This window comes from Lucilia sericata, unplaced genomic scaffold, assembly GCF_015586225.1.
Source record: "Lucilia sericata isolate MDLA Ls3-8-SP2 unplaced genomic scaffold, ASM1558622v1 Contig000883F_arrow, whole genome shotgun sequence".
NCBI lineage: Eukaryota > Metazoa > Arthropoda > Insecta > Diptera > Calliphoridae > Lucilia > Lucilia sericata.
This window is the reverse complement of record NW_023994873.1, coordinates 178,697-196,420: the sequence shown is the minus strand read 5'-3', so window position 1 is coordinate 196,420 and position 17,724 is coordinate 178,697. Positions and strand designations below refer to the sequence as shown.

Below are 17,724 nucleotides of genomic sequence, written 5' to 3'. Positions count from 1 at the left end.
ATAGACTAGACTATAGACTAGACTATAGACTAGACTATAGACTAGACTATAGACTAGACTATTGACTAGACTATAGACTAGACTATAGACTAGACTATAGACTAGACTATAGACTAGACTATAGACTAGACTATAGAGTAGACTATAGAGTAGACTATAGAGTAGACTATAGACTAGACTATAGACTAGACTATAGACTAGACTATAGAGTAGACTAGACTATAGACTAGACTATAGACTAGACTATAGACTAGACTATAGACTAGACTATAGACTAGACTATAGACTAGACTATAGACTAGACTATAGACTAGACTATAGACTAGACTATAGACTAGACTATAGACTAGACTATAGACTAGACTATAGACTAGACTATAGACTAGACTATAGACTAGACTATAGACTAGACTATAGACTAGACTATAGACTAGACTATAGACTAGACTATAGACTAGACTATAGACTAGACTATAGACTAGACTATAGACTAGACTATAGACTAGACTATAGACTAGACTATAGACTAGACTATAGACTAGACTATAGACTAGACTATAGACTAGACTATAGACTAGACTATAGACTAGACTAGACTAGACTATAGACTAGACTATAGACTAGACTATAGACTAGACTATAGACTAGACTATAGACTACTAGACTAGACTATAGACTAGACTGGTACTAGACTATTAACAAGGCTATAGACTAGACTTTAGACTGGTGACTAGACTGTAGACTATACTATAGACTAGCCTACTAGACTATATACTAGACAACAGACTAGACTGGTAAAGTGAAATTTTCTTTTTATTATAGATCAAGCTTTAGTGTTACAAATGATCGCAAGAAATTTAATAGCATTTGCCAGTAGCTTTGACTAAAGTTAAGGCTTGAAAACCATTTTAAATTTACTGATCATATGTTTGCTAGATCAGAGAACTAAACTGTTTCCCTAACCTAATAATTTTCTTCAACAAATAATAAAAAGTAAAGCATATCTTTAGGAAGATTTTATAAAATTTTGGAGTTGCCAGTTAAAAAATTTTCAAATGTGAGCAACAGGTAATAGATCTTGGTAGGAAAAGCTGATTCTGAACCTGATTCTTCTAGATTTAAAATCATTTTTTTGTAAAGTAATTCTACAACAGTAGAGGAAAATTTTGTAAAATAATATTGAACTTTGCACTTAAAAAACATTTCCCTGATATTTGTTATACTTACTACACCTCTTGTGTGTAATGTTGTTTTATAATAGTAAACTCGTTAAATAACTAACTAATTAAATCATAGTCAATTAGTAGTTATTTGTTAATTGTTTTTCATTTTTATTATTTTTTTGAGAACATAAACTACACAGCTAGAAAATATATTTGAATAACATTTTCATTTCATTTCTGATTTTTTAATTTTCTTTCATATTTTGTTAATAATGTAAGGTTATGTTGTTTGTTATGGTAGGTTTATATATAAAGTTTATAACGTTTTGTTTGGGTTTGAAGAAGTTTTATTATTATAAACTTCTTATAACATTATAATATCAAATTGTAACAAAACTAAAAAATTATGTTTTTTTGGCATAATAATGTTTGTATAAATATGTTTTGTTTGTATAAGAATTAAATCAATTAAAATTAGGGTTTTTAGTTAGTTATAAGCAAGTTTGTTGTTGTTTGAGAACAACAAAATTTTAACAATTTTCTTTTAATTTATAAAGATTTGAAACTGCACTTTTTTATAAGATTTATTGTCATTTATTTTTATTTCTTTATACTTAAACTATTAAGTATGTATTTACAAAAAAAAAAAAATATTATAAAGCTCTTAATCATAAAGAAATTTTAGTTTTAATAAAGCTTTGTATAAATTTAAAAAAGCTTTAATAAACTATTATTTCTTAATGAATAAGAGAGTAAAACTTGAAAGCTTATTTTATTTAAACTTGGAATATTTCAAAGCTTAAAAGCTTAGCTGTTGACTTTTTTCTATAATTTGAAAATATTTGACATTTTTTAAGCTTTAGTGGCTTCTGTTAACAGCTTTAAAATATTTCAAAGCTTTAAAGTTTGTGTTAAAAATTTGAACTCCTGTCTCCTCTTCCTCCTGTGGTTTTAATTGTGCGCTGTCTATGCAAGAGAAAATTGTTATTATTTGGCAATTCGTTTTTTTTTTTAATTTTTTATTAATTACTAATTTAATTAATAATATAATTTGTTTAAATTATAACATTCTTACTTGACAATTATTATTATTTTTTTTATTAAATTTCTTTTTTTTTTATTTTGCTATAAATACAAATTATTTATTTATAATTTTTTAATCAAGAATATTTACATTGTAAATATTTTATTTTTGAGGTTAAATTTTTGAAATTTTCTTTAAGATTTATAGGCGGGGCGAGTAATAAAATTTTTGTTTTGCTAAAATTTAAAGGAAATTCGTGAGAGTTGTACTTTTGAAAGGAGCACAAATGTTAAAATAAAAAAAATTTTGTATTCTATGGTTGCATTTTTAAAGATATTTTTGAAGAAGACAAGAGACGTGCTTCTGGAATGGAGCGAACACATCTGTCTGTACAAAAATAAATTGCTTAACTAAAGCAGCACGTCGTAATTGTGTTTCTTGTATTTTGTTTAAATTTAAGTTACAAATAACTAAATTCTGCTACATTTGGCTTTTGACTATGCTGTCTATACCGAGGTGGGCTGGCAGCTATTTTATTCCTTGTCATGGCCATTGGCTCCTAATTCCAGCAGTTCATGGGGTTCAGCATTTATCTGTTTTTAAGAAAATTATGAAAATTATTGTATGTTTTATATACAAATCTGCTTAAACTTACTCTGTCTACATTTTGCAAATCCTTTTTGGATAAATGATTCACTAAAATTGTGCCCAAAGCATCACACATAACATTAATGGTGGTACGGAAACGATCTCTGTAAACATTATATAAAATAACAACAATTCTTTCCTAATCATTCAATTTTCAAACTTACAGCAGCCAATCAACGGCAATAATTAGTGATACATCTTTGGGTTCCAAACCCACTGTATCCAATACCATGACCATTGTTACAAGACCAGCTTGTGGTATACCAGCAGCACCTATAGAAGCTGCTGTTGCTGTAATACTAACCGCCACTATGGTACCAAATGAATAGCTCATTTCTCTGTATTGAGCAATGAAGAGAGCGGCCACAGCTTCATACAAAGCAGTACCGTCCATATTAATGGTAGCTCCCACTGGGATAACGAAACGTGTTACTCGTGGATCTATGCCCATGCCATCCAAGCACTTAATGGTTAAAGGCATAGTGGCAGAACTGGAGCCAGTGCCAAAGGCTGTGGCCAAGACCTGACTGAGTTTGGCAATGAAGGGATAGGGTAGACGTCGAGTACCCAAGAAGAATATAACAGCAATGGTACCTGTTGGGAGAGGAATACTTTAAGAATTCTCTTGGTGTTTATATCGACAGAATAAACTTACCGAAACCGTGCAGGAATAGACCCAGCATAACGGTTACAAAGTACCAACCCAGTGACTGTATGGTATCGGCAATCGATTCCATTTCAATAATCTTGGCAGCAATCAAGAAGGCCACACCGAGAGGGGAAATCCTGCAAAGAGAAAATTTAAATAATTAAAACTGTTTCATATTTTTTCAGTTCTAGTTCTGTTCCACTTCTAGTTCTGTTCTGTTCTGTTCTGTTTTAGTTCTGTTCTAGTTCTGTTCTAGTTCTGTTCTAGTTCTATTCTAGTTCTGTTCTAGTTCTGTTCTAGTTCTGTTCTAGTTCTGTTCTAGTTCTTTTCTAGTACTGTTCTAGTACTGTTCTAGTTCTGTTCTAGTTCTGTTCTAGTTCTGTTCTAGTTCTGCTCTAGTTCTGCTCTAGTTCTGTTCTAGTTCTGTTCTAGTTCTGTTCTAGTTCTGTTCTAGTTCTGTTCTAGTTCTGTTCTAGTTCTGTTCTAGTTCTGTTCTAGTTCTGTTCTAGTTCTGTTCTAGTTCTGTTCTAGTTCTGTTCTAGTTCTGTTCTAGTTCTGTTCTAGTTCTGTTCTAGTTCTGTTCTAGTTCTGTTCTAGTTCTGTTCTAGTTCTGTTCAAGTTCTGTTCAAGTTCTGTTCTAGTTCTGTTCTAGTTCTGTTCTAGTTCTGTTCTAGTTCTGTTCTAGTTCTGTTCTAGTTCTGTTCTAGTTCTGTTCTAGTTCTGTTCTAGTTCTGTTCTAGTTCTGTTCTAGTTCTGTTCTTGTTCTGTTCTGTTCTGTTCTAGTTCTGTTCTAGTTCTGTTCTAGTTCTGTTCTAGTTCTGTTCTAGTTCTGTTCTAGTTCTGTTCTAGTTCTGTTCTTGTTCTGTTCTAGTTCTGTTCTAGTTCTGTTCTAGTTCTGTTCTAGTTCTGTTCTAGTTCAGTTTTGCATATTTTATCTCTTGTGCTTACCAAATAACCCAGGATGTAATGGTCATCATGGCCTCACTTAAAGTGGTAAAGAAATCCTGCAACAATTGACCTTTCTCACGCATTCTGCCAATGGTGGTGCCCAAAATAACGCTGAACATAACCAAACCCAAGACATTAGAACCCTCACGTTGTGTAGGTTTGAAACCCCATTGTTCCATGGGCACTGAAAATCAAAAGTTAAGAAATTATACAATTTTAGAATGAATTAAAGTAAAATACATCATTGGCAATGAGAGGTTTATAACTTTTGGGGACAAGTTTTACTAGCTTAGAATTTTGACTCCAATGCAATGAAGTAGATTTTGTAGCAGTTGCTAAATTAAAGCAATCGTTATTTCAATTGCTGTATATGAACTTTCAATGCCAATGGAATTATGAATAATAAAATAAATACTTACAGGAGGGCACAATACTGGTATTTTCAAAAATTTCTGTACGATGCTGAAATTAAAAAACAAAGTAAATACATTATACGTATAAAATAGTAATCACTAATTGAGTGTTATAATGATATATCACAGTTACTACTTATTATCATCATATGGATATCATTACAACACACATTTGGTAATTTTTACGAACTTTGCACACACACACACACTTTATAAAAAGGGGAACATGTAAAAATTTACATTTTGTCGCGATTTAAAGCTTTTTTTTACATTACAATCACTAAAAATGTTGTGATGATTTAATTAAAGCAAAAAATAAAATAAAAATTGAGATGGTAAACACTAAAGTGGATGTAAATGTCAACAATGAATTTAATTCTGAACCACTGTCTGTCAGCTATGAAAATTCTATGGAATAGATGCCCCCATATGGATATGGTTGTGACAGCAAATTATTACAAATGATGATACTTTGTCTGTAGGAATTTTGCAATTGTAATTGAAAAATAACCCACCACTAAAGTAGAATAAAATACGCATTGACTGTGATTTGATTTAAATTGAATTGAAGAAAAAATACCCTAAAATTATGATCATTATTATTACGCACATTATTAAGACTGAAAAAATTCAAACGAAAACGTACGTGACACTCTGTGTTAATAAACCATTTAATGTTGATTTTAATCCGACAACGAGTGACACTATGCAATTTGGTTATTTTTTTTTTTTTGCATATAATTCCTTAAATTGAATGATTACTGATGCTAATGGTGGTGATGGTGGTTGGTTCTTGTTTTTATTAAAATCATCAACAAGACTGATTAATATGATGAAAAAAATATATTAAATTATTGCTGACAGTTAGTGGCGATATAAAGTACATGTTTCCGATTAATATTGTGTGTAAAGTGTTTTTGTTTTTTGATCTCCTAAACCTACCTGGAACATGGTGGATTGAATGATGTTGTCGGTGAACATGTTTCTAGAATAAACAAATATTTTAACATTAATTAACTTCTTAGGAAATTTTCAAAATGTTCTCTCTAACCTCACTAAATCCATTAGAGTATCGGGTGTCAGCACTTTAGAGGCCTTATCTACAGATTCCATGCGTGTTTCCACAATTTTAGCACCCTGACCGGGTCTAATAGTAGTTACCAAACATATACCCAATACTACAGCTGAGATTGTGGTGATAAAGTAGTAAGCTATAGCTCTGTAACCACGATAATATATTTTATTACAATCTTTTAATTTGCTTAAAGTTATCAATTAATCACTTACCTGGTGGCAATTTTACTGGACATACTCAAGTCCAGACCACCTATGGCACTGGTGATTGATGAGACCAACAAGGGCACAATAAGACATTTTAACATGCTAAAATTGAAAAAAAGTAAATTTAAAGAAAAAATGTTAAATTTTTAAAAGTGAAAAACAAAATTGGGATTATCATATCAACAAAATATATAAGCAAGTTTGGACCTATTGCTTTCTAATCGAAACATAATAATAAGAAATTATTAACGGATTCGAAACATATGCGAAAGAATGCTTCCAGGAGAAAATTTATCATTAGAACAGTAATTGAAAGTTACGTACGTGTGAAATCAAGAAAGCTCTTAGCCGATATCTGGATTTGAGAGATTAATTAGTTTGTTAGAGAAGTCTGAGCTTTCAATGATGTTGTTTATACAACTTTTCGGAGTTTCTCACAGTTATGTACTTTTACCGAAAAACTGCTTCCGATCTGATGAAGATTAGATGAGGCTAATGTCTATGAGCAATCTTGAATCTATTAGGAGCTATTGTTATAAAATTGTAGCTCTAAACATGGTAATAACGGATTAATAACGACTACTAAATCCGAAACTCATGCCAGAAGAAGTTGTGTCGTTATAAATTCATTCGTTGGAACGATTGAAAGTTTCGTTAACAAGAATTTAGAAGCACTTTGATTTTGCTCAGTCTTACTTCCTCTCAATTATAATCTTTAACCTGAAAACTGGTGCAAAACAGATGAAGACGGGATGAGACAATAACAATAACTACAATCAGAAATGGTCCTACATGATTATGCATAAGATTGATCGTTTCGCCAACAAATATTTAAGGGGATAATGATCTTGCTTATTTTCATTATCTATTATATTTTTTAAGTTCTTGAGGTAGAGGTCGTCATTGTCATGACGTCAAACAAGGTTAATCTCATTGGTCATGTTGAATATGATCACTTAGCAACTCGTGGAAACTTTGAGGAAAGGAAAAAGAGGCATGAAATGAATTGATTGTATGATCATCTTGCTCAGTCATATTATTTAAATGGGATCAGTTTTATTTTTTCTTTATCCATGAACGAAAAAATGTGATCTTTATTCCTAGAGAGAGAGAGAAATCGTAAGTTTAACATAATAAAGAGAAATATTAAGCGATCTTGTTTTGAATTATTGATAACAATATAGTCTTTACTTAGAATATCTTAAAGACAACCAAAAGGATCATTGATAGAGACCTTTTAATTTTAAAGCCTTTGTGATCGAAAATTATTCATAACGGCTAAGATCTCTTGTACGAAACTGAATGGCTATAAAACGATCGTCATTTTGAAGTTTCTATTCATAGAGAGAGTGACTTGAAGAATTCGCAAATAGTATTGATTTTGACTTATTTAGACCAGTACTAAGCGATCTTGGTTTGAATTATTAATGGTATTTACTTCCAAAGTGTGTAAAAACTTTTAAAGAAAGCAATAGACCGATCAGCATATACCTTTTCATTTCAAAGTCTTTTGCGAAAGGGTAATACACAAAAGATCAAAACGATGAAGATTTAAAAATCCATGCAGTCGTTACGATTTTGTTCAGAATTGATCTGGTTGCAGTGAAACCTTTATTTTCAATGCGGATAAAATCTCTTGTATTGATCGCAATATAGTCTTTACTTCCAAAACGGGTTAAAGGATCTTTTACAAAACCTAAGAAGTAAAGATCGATAAGAACATTTAATTTTCAAACCGTTGATGAATATTTGATGAAAATCGATCTTGTAATGAGTTCATGATCCAGATACAAAGAAGACTTTATCATCGATGAACAATGGGATCTCTTGTACGAAGCGGAAGGACCATGGACCCATAAGATTATTTTATTTATTTGTCCATATTTGAAAGCCTTTAGAAGAATGAATTTAAGGATATGGAATAAATCTGAATCTCTACTAGGAACTAGGTACAACTAGATCTTGTTTTTTTAAGTGGATAAGATCTTTTATATGAATTTAAGGGAATTACAAATCGATAATGATCTGATCTGATCCTTTTCAACACTAAAATATTTTCAAATCAAAATATCGGTTTGATAAAAACCGATAAATAATATATATTTTCGCATTTGTTGTTCTAATATTTGATCAAATTAACTAATATAAATTAAAATTAGATAAAAAATGGTTAAAAATTTTAAATGAATTATCAAATTTTCTTTTAATTAAATATTTAAATATAAACTTTTTATTATTATCAGTTTTATTTTTTGACACATGAGGAGATTCCTAAGCTTTCAGCCTATTTGTTGCTATTTATTTAAATAATTTGTTTGTATATAAATTTAAGTTAAAATTCTTATCAAAATGCGGAATTAGTTTTTAATAACTATGTAACTAAAATTAAATATTTATCAAAAAATAAACAAATATTTTACTTTTTAAGTGGCATTAGAAAGAAATAATAAATAATTTGATAAAAACAACAAAATCTCTAACTAGCAGATATATTAAGAAGCTAGCGATCGTGTCAACTAAAACTTTTCTATGAATTTCTATGAATCCTTTCAATTTCATTTCCTTAATTTACCACTATTTGTTCAACTCAATTAATTTTTTTGTTTAAAATTTCTCAATTTTGTTTAACTTAATTAAATTTGTTCGTACTTACCGCAAAAATATTTCACCAGGAAATGATATATACATAATTTCACGTTTTGTCCATTCGCCGGTGCTGCTTTTAATGATAAAGCCAATAAGACCGCCCAGGAACACACCAATGACCGTGAGCATGGTCAAGAGGTTCTCCTGCATGAAGGCTTTTAATTTATCCTCTTTTTTCGGCCGCGTCATTTTTGTGTTTAAGTATTTATTTGTTTATTTAAGATTCTTAATTATTTTACAAATGGCAGAGTTAATGTTAACCACAAAAAACTAGACCACAAAGTCTAGATTTCTAAAGAAACCCTTTAGCACTCGTTAAATGTCTTTTGTTCACTCTAAACTTAAAGTTTATTAAACGTTTTCTGTAAAAATATTTGTTTTTTTATAAATTTAATTATTAGAAAATTATTCTAAAAGATCCTTTTATAATTTTAAAACGTTTTGTGGTTGTGAGAAATAAAAAAAAAAACTTTCCATTAACTTAAGTTTTAATTTAATACATTTGTTTTATTTATTAATTTATGTATATTTTATTAATATTTTTATGATGATCCCCAGGTTCTGTTCTCGTTTACGTTTAAAATAATACTAAATTTTTGTTTAATACAAACACTATACCATCACCGCAATCAAAAACACATTTTATATTTTAAGGGGTAAAAGAGTGCAAAACTTTTTTGCCTTCAAGACTCTAGAAAAAAAGTTTATCAATTTGTAGAATCAATCAAAAGCTTTGTTAACAACCCTCTTAAACATGCGCATTTATTGAGACTCTCTTTCTCTCGTTATGCTCTTTTGCCAAATATTAAGCTTTTTGCTGAATTCTCTTACAGCTTCTGGCTTTATTAATCAAAAAATGATCATTATGAATGATCTTTTGTTAGAATAGTTTATTATTTGAAATAAACAAAAACAAATATTTATACTGACAAAAAAAAAAATAGTTCACGTTCAAGTTTAATTATGAAAAGGTATCAAATTTAAACATGAAACCGGAAACTATAAAAAAATATTTACAAACACTTACAAAGTTAAACACTAGCACATAGCTTGATTACAACATTGATCGTTAACTATAGACAGCAGGGGCTGTCAATAAAATTTTGAATATTAAAAATTTTTAACATATAAAACTTCTCTTCTAGCTGTGTACACAACCGTTTTGTTTTGATATCTGTTTTTTCTCTTTATGCCGTTCACTACTTTACAAATTTGTAAACACAAACAACAATTGTTTACATTTTACAAAGTAACGCGAGACTAGTTCAACATTTTTTAAGTTATAGCTTTTAAGTAAATAGTTTAGATATTTTATACACATACATACATACATACAAACATTAATTACATATTTACATACATATGTATCTGTAGACGCATGTAAATTTACTTAATTATGTATTATTTTAGTTTATATTTATGCCAACATGATGACTTTTAAATATTCAATGTAAACAATATGATTTTTTATTCAAATATTTGAAAAAAAAAAATTCTATACGTATTGTCTTGATTAACATTATTATTAATATTAGAACGCCGTAATTACTATAATGCTAATAGCTTACGGTTGTATCCATATTAATAATAAACCCAGCAAACATTTTTTCATTCATTACTCATATATGGTCTATAGTAAAATCTAATCTATAATCTAGTCCAATCTATACTTTACTCTATAATCTAGTCTATATATATAGTTCAGTATATAGTTTAGTCTATATATATTCTAGTCTATAATCTAGTCTATAGTTTAGTCTTTAGTTTTGTCTATAGTTTCCTCTATAGTCTAGTATATAGTTTAGCCTATAGTTTAGTCTATAGTCTAGTCTATAGTCTAGTCTATAGTCTAGTCTATAGTCTAGTCTATAGTCTAGTCTATAGTCTAGTCTATAGTCTAGTCTATAGTCTAGTCTATAGTCTAGTCTATTGTCTAGTCTATAGTCTAGTCTAGTCTATAGTCTAGTCTAGTCTAGTCTAGTCTAGTCTATAGTCTAGTCTATAGTCTAGTCTATAGTCTAGTCTATAGTCTAGTCTAGTCTATAGTCTGGTCTATAGTATAGTCTATAGTCTATAGTGTAGTCTATATTCTATAGTATACTAGACTAGACTAGACTATAGACTAGACTATAGTCTAGTCTATAGTCTAGTCTATAGTCTAGTCTATAGTCTAGTCTATAGTCTAGTCTATAGTCTAGTCTATAGTCTAGTCTATAGTCTAGTCTATATTCTATAGTATAGTCTATAGTCTATAGTGTAGTCGATAGTCTAGTCTATAGTCTAGTTTATATTCTATAGTCTAGTCTATAGTCTAGTCTATAGTGTAGTCTATAGTCTAGTCTATAGTCTAGTCTATAGTCTAGTCTATAATCTAGTCTATAGTCCAATCTATAGTGTAATCTATAATCTACAGTTTGGCCTTTTTAATAACAACTTTAGAAAAATTGTTAACTGTGTTATTTCAGGCCCAGCCTACGATAGACTAAATTATTGATTATGTAGATTAGTTGTTAGCATCAATTTTATAATTAATTATACACACAACTACAAAATATTTAAATACATAACAGTGAGTGTCAAAAAGGAATTAAGTGAAAAGAAAAATTCGACATACTAAGCTTAAGAGTTAATGAAAGTCACAAATAATTTGTGGTCAAACTAGTTCCATCTTAAGTTAACCTTAAGCTTTTAAATTGAGAAAGGATTACGTTTACTTTTATTTGACAATCACTGTAAATTGTATGACTATATTAATAAGAATGTATCTAGTAGACCATTCATAGTATGTTTTATAAATTAATGCTATCGGAAGAAAAGGATATTTTTCGTAAAAGAGTTTGAACTTTGAATGTGTTCTACATGCTTTTTTATCAACGAATATTTTTCTAAAAAAATCTTATTACTCATAGTTTGTTAACACTTTCTTTTAAGTAAATTCAATTAAAATAAATAAATAATTGTAAAATACTTTTAACAAGATGATTGATTTCTAATAACAAATGTCAAGTAATGTAAATTATGAGACCAGACAAATTGCGCATTTAAAAAAAAAACTAAACTTTTCAAATTAAATATGAAATAATAAAATAGTAAAATTGTTTCAAAGTTACTTAGTAAAGTATTTATAAAAATTAATGATAAAATTAACTAAGCATGTGTTCAAAAAATGTTGATAAACATTTTCGTTAAATTTTTATTGAAAATTAACCCAGGCTTACTATGTTAATCTAGCTTGAATGAAGTTCGAAGTCTCGAACTCTTTTTCTATTCATTTCGCAATTTGATCCCAACATAGAAGACATTTGTATCACTTATTTGTCTACTGGGTAAAAATAATCTATAAGCGGTCTTGGGTTACATATTTTTTGTGTAAAAATATTGTTACTTATTTAAGTTAAATATTTAATATATGATGCTGGTGCAAAGTGTAGATAATAATGATCATACTGTAGATAATAATTCATACTGTTAATATGGAAATAATCAATTAATTTAAGATATTTAATATAAATTTTTATTAAGTTGACCTTACAGGGCTATTAAGTTTACTTAATTCAGCTGTTTATATATGTTAGATTAATGTGTTAGTTCAATAAACATTGAAAGTAGAATAAAAGTCATTTAAATAAATCCAAAAAATGGGTGATAGATTTTTTTAGTAAAAATATGTGGAGACTATAGCAAAGTCATTAGTCTGTTATACAGACTACACCATTTACAGTTGTATTTCAGAATTTTCCAGTTCTATTTCAGAAATTTCCATTTATATTTCAGAATTTTCCAATTATGTTTCAAAAATTTCTAATTATATTTCAAAAATTTCCAATTATATATCAGAAAATTCCAATTATATTTCAGAATTGTTTTTAATATTTGAGAAATTTCTAGTTATATTTCATAAATTTCCACTTATATTTCAGAAATTTCTATTTATATTTTAGAAATTTCTAATTATATATCAGAAAATTCCAATTATATATCAGAAATTTCTAATTATACATCAGAAAATTCAAAATTTATTTCAGAATTGTTTTTTATATTTCAGAAATTTCCAATTATGTTTCAGAAATTTCTAATTATATTTCAGAAATTTCCAATTATGTTTCAGAAATTTATAATTATATATCAGAAAATTCTAATTATATATCAGAAGTTTCCAATTGTATTTCAGAATTTTCAAGTTGTATTTCAGAAGTTTCCAATTGTATTTCAGAATTTTCAAATTGTATTTCAAAAAATTACAATTGTATTTCAGAAATTATTTTTTATACAAAAATATTTATGTAACATTGTATGTAGTAATTTTAAGACTATAAAACAACCAACAATTGATAATATTTTTTATGTTTTACTATGACATAACTGTCTATGAAATAGTATTTTGTGTAAATATCGATACCCTTAGTAAAACATTAAAAATATTATCAATTGTAGGTTGTTTTATACATAGTCCTAAAATTACTACATACGAAATTCTGGACTATAGTATAGTCTGTAGTCTGAACTGTAGTCTATTCTATAGTTGGACTATTGTCAAGTTTATAGCCTGGACTATATTCAACTTTATAGTCAAGCCTGTAGTCTGGACTATATTCTAGTTTATAGCCGGGTATATAGTCTGGAGTATAGTCTAGTCTATGGTCTGGACTATAGTCTAGTCTGTAGTCTGGACTTTAGTCTAGTCAATATTCTAGACTATAGTCTAGTCAAAAGTCTGGACTATAGACTATTTTAAATTCTGGACTATAGACTACTCTATAGTCAGAACTATAATCCTATATTCCCTATATTCTATAGTCTGGACTATAATCTACTTTATAAACTAGACTCTAGTCTGGACTATAGTCTAGTCGGTAGTCTCAACTATAGTCTAGTCTGGACTATATTCTAATTTATGGCCTAGTCAATAGTCTGGACTATGATCTACTTTATAAGCTGGACTCTAGTCTATAGTCTGCACTATAGTCTAGTCAAAAGTCTGGACTATAGTCTAGTCAATAGTCTGGACTATAGTCTAGTCAATAGTCTGGACTATAGTCCTGTCAAAAGTCTGGACACTATATTCAGGACCAGTTTATTGTCTAATCTATAGTCTTAACTATAGTCTAGTCTGGCCTATATTCTGGTCTATAGTCTAGTCTATAGTCTGGACAATAAACTGGTCTAAAGTCTACTCTATAGTCTGGACTATAGTCTAGTCTATAGTCTGGACAATAAACTGGTCTAAAGTCTACTCTATAGTCTGGACTATAGTCTAGTCTATAGTCTAGAATGCAATCCAGTCTATAATCTGGACTATGGTTTTATTATAGCATAGACAATAAACAGGACTTTTAACTGTTGCAACCTTTGCTTTATTACGAATTGTTCTGTCATCATACCCACTGTGCACTATAACTTATTACTATTTAATTTTGCAAAAAAAAATTTAAAAATAGTTAATTTAATTTTATTTCTAAATAGTTAACAGACATTAATATAATTTAATTATCTAAGTGAGAATTTTTTAAATAAATAATTTCTATTTTGCTATAAAATTTACACAAAAACTATTTTTGTATACAGTAAACGTTATAAAAATGAAAACACGTGCGGACTTAATGACATCTGTCAAGACGTAAACAATAATTTTATGGAAATTTGTTAGAGTTTTATAATATTAATAACAATTATTTTTGGTTTAACATATTTAATTAAAACAAGTAATTCATATCAGTGACCACAAATTAATAAACATTTTAATACAGATGACGACACCTTACGTGAAATGATTTACATTTTTATTTTTGTTTTTTTTTGAATTGTTATCAAAAAATTCAATTATTTTTTTTTTTGCAGCGACTTATTATCAATTTAAAATTGTCTGTATATTTTACTAGAATAAAAGCAATAAAGATTTAAAAAAGAAGTTGTTTATGACTAAAAATATTAAAAAAAAACACATACATATTATTTTGTGTTTGTTTAATAGAGATTGTTTTATTCTAGAATAAACAATAGAAACAATATTGATAAGCATCGATTAATGTTTTACCGCAAAAACTTGAAATTTCATAAAGTAGCTCAGTAAACCACGAACTAATGATGACCTACATCCCTATAGTCTAGTCTATAGCCTTCTCTAAAGTTTAGTCTAAAGTTTGAACTTAATATTTTTGTCTGGTCTATAGTATAGTTGTAATCAGGAATATAATGTAGTTCATAGTCTATAGTCTAGTCTTTAGTCTAGTCTATAGTCTAGTCTATAGTCTAGTCTATAGTCTAGTCTATAGTCTAGTCTAGTCTAGTAGTCTAGTCTATAGTCTAGTCTATAGTCTAGTCTATAGTCTAGTCTATAGTCTAGTCTATAGTCTAGTCTATAGTCTAGTCTATAGTCTAGTCTATAGTCTAGTCTATAGTCTAGTCTATAGTCTAGTCTATAGTCTAGTCTATAGTCTAGTCTATAGTCTAGTCTATAGTCTAGTCTATAGTCTAGTCTATAGTCTAGTCTATAGTCTAGTCTATAGTCTAGTCTATAGTCTAGTCTATAGTCTAGTCTATAGTCTAGTCTATAGTCTAGTCTATAGTCTAGTCTATAGTCTAGTCTATAGTCTAGTCTATAGTCTAGTCTATAGTCTAGTCTATAGTCTAGTCTATAGTCTAGTCTATAGTCTAGTCTATAGTCTAGTCTATAGTCTAGTCTATAGTCTAGTCTATAGTCTAGTCTATAGTCTAGTCTATAGTCTAGTCTATAGTCTAGTCTATAGTCTAGTCTATAGTCTAGTCTATAGTCTAGTCTATAGTCTAGTCTATAGTCTAGTCTATAGTCTAGTCTATAGTCTAGTCTATAGTCTAGTCTATAGTCTAGTCTATAGTCTAGTCTATAGTCTAGTCTATAGTCTAGTCTATAGTCTAGTCTATAGTCTAGTCTATAGTCTAGTCTATAGTCTAGTCTATAGTCTAGTCTATAGTCTAGTCTATAGTCTAGTCTATAGTCTAGTCTATAGTCTAGTCTATAGTCTCGTCTATAGTCTAGTCTATAGTCTAGTCTATAGTCTAGTCTATAGTCTCGTCTATAGTCTAGTCTATAGTCTAGTCTATAGTCTAGTCTATAGTCTAGTCTATAGTCTAGTCTATAGTCTAGTCTATAGTCTCGCTATAGTCTAGTCTATAGTCTAGTCTATAGTCTAGTCTATAGTCTAGTCTATAGTCTAGTCTATAGTCTAGTCTATAGTCTAGTCTATAGTCTAGTCTATAGTCTAGTCTATAGTCTAGTCTATAGTCTAGTCTATAGTCTAGTCTATAGTCTAGTCTATAGTCTAGTCTATAGTCTAGTCTATAGTCTAGTCTATAGTCTAGTCTATAGTCTAGTCTATAGTCTAGTCTATAGTCTAGTCTATAGTCTAGTCTATAGTCTAGTCTATAGTCTAGTCTATAGTCTAGTCTATAGTCTAGTCTATAGTCTAGTCTATAGTCTAGTCTATAGTCTAGTCTATAGTCTAGTCTATAGTCTAGTCTATAGTCTAGTCTATAGTCTAGTCTATAGTCTAGTCTATAGTCTAGTCTATAGTCTAGTCTATAGTCTAGTCTATAGTCTAGTCTATAGTCTAGTCTATAGTCTAGTCTATAGTCTAGTCTATAGTCTAGTCTATAGTCTAGTCTATAGTCTAGTCTATAGTCTAGTCTATAGTCTAGTCTAGTCTAGTAGTCTAGTCTAGTCTAGTCTATAGTCTAGTCTATAGTCTAGTCTATAGTCTAGTCTAGTCTAGTCTATAGTCTAGTCTATAGTCTAGTCTATAGTCTAGTCTATAGTCTAGTCTATAGTCTAGTCTATAGTCTAGTCTATAGTCTAGTCTATAGTCTAGTCTATAGTCTAGTCTATAGTCTAGTCTATAGTCTAGTCTATAGTCTAGTCTATAGTCTAGTCTATAGTCTAGTCTATAGTCTAGTCTATAGTCTAGTCTATAGTCTAGTCTATAGTCTAGTCTATAGTCTAGTCTATAGTCTAGTCTATAGTCTAGTCTATAGTCTAGTCTATAGTCTAGTCTATAGTCTAGTCTATAGTCTAGTCTATAGTCTAGTCTATAGTCTAGTCTATAGTCTAGTCTATAGTCTAGTCTATAGTCTAGTCTATAGTCTAGTCTATAGTCTAGTCTATAGTCTAGTCTATAGTCTAGTCTATAGTCTAGTCTATAGTCTAGTCTATAGTCTAGTCTATAGTCTAGTCTATAGTCTAGTCTATAGTCTAGTCTATAGTCTAGTCTATAGTCTAGTCTATAGTCTAGTCTATAGTATAGTTTATAGTCTAGTCTATAGTCTTGTCTATAGTTTAGTCTATAATCTAGTCTATAGTCTAGTCTATAGTCTAGTCTATAGTCTAGTCTATAGTCTAGTCTATAGTCTAGTCTATAGTCTAGTCTATAGTCTAGTCTATAGTCCCGTCTATAGTCTAATTTATAATCTAGTTTATCATGTTCAAATACTATTTCATCATAATGTCCAGTCCAGTTTATAGTCTGGTCCATAGTCTACAAAGTTTATAATCCAGTCTATCATGTTCAAATACTATTTCGTCATAATATAAAGGGTGTTCGTAGGAACAGGTCTTCCGAACCCCGTTAAAAACACGATATGTGTCGGAAAGTATATATTTCTTTAGTGTACGGTTTATTAATTTTAGTAAAATCTATTATTTACTACTTATTTATTTATCTAGCACACAATTATTAACTAATTTAAAATTTACGCTTAGATTCTTGATAATTTTGACACTCAAAATGAAAACATACCAAACCAGACAAACATGGGCCGAGAGTGTTAATTAATTTGTTAATATTAAAAAAAAATATATATGCAAACTCGGAAAGTACTTCACTAATCAATTTGTGCACCAAAAGTTAAATTATTAAGTCATTATTTTAATAAAAAAAAAAAATGTTAAACAAAAATGTGCTAAATTAGTTCTAAATTGTT

At 29.1% G+C, this 17,724-nt stretch overlaps 1 protein-coding gene across 2 annotated transcripts in view; it reads right to left on the bottom strand.

The window, feature by feature from the left end:
• Positions 1 to 2,509: 2,509 nt before the first annotated feature.
• LOC119608814 (excitatory amino acid transporter 1) overlaps positions 2,510 to 17,724 on the bottom strand; it is a 29,329-nt gene continuing 14,114 nt past the window's right edge. For both annotated transcript variants that reach the window (XM_037963339.1, XM_037963340.1), the window contains exons 2-11: positions 8,780 to 9,134; positions 6,133 to 6,228; positions 5,897 to 6,064; positions 5,788 to 5,830; positions 4,852 to 4,894; positions 4,433 to 4,616; positions 3,491 to 3,621; positions 3,000 to 3,429; positions 2,843 to 2,939; positions 2,510 to 2,780 (exon numbers count right to left, since the gene is read on the bottom strand). In XM_037963339.1, the coding sequence (XP_037819267.1) occupies positions 2,721 to 2,780; positions 2,843 to 2,939; positions 3,000 to 3,429; positions 3,491 to 3,621; positions 4,433 to 4,616; positions 4,852 to 4,894; positions 5,788 to 5,830; positions 5,897 to 6,064; positions 6,133 to 6,228; positions 8,780 to 8,961 (1,434 nt within the window). In that variant the 5' untranslated portion in view covers positions 8,962 to 9,134 and the 3' untranslated portion in view covers positions 2,510 to 2,720. The remainder of the gene's footprint in view (positions 2,781 to 2,842; positions 2,940 to 2,999; positions 3,430 to 3,490; positions 3,622 to 4,432; positions 4,617 to 4,851; positions 4,895 to 5,787; positions 5,831 to 5,896; positions 6,065 to 6,132; positions 6,229 to 8,779; positions 9,135 to 17,724) is intronic.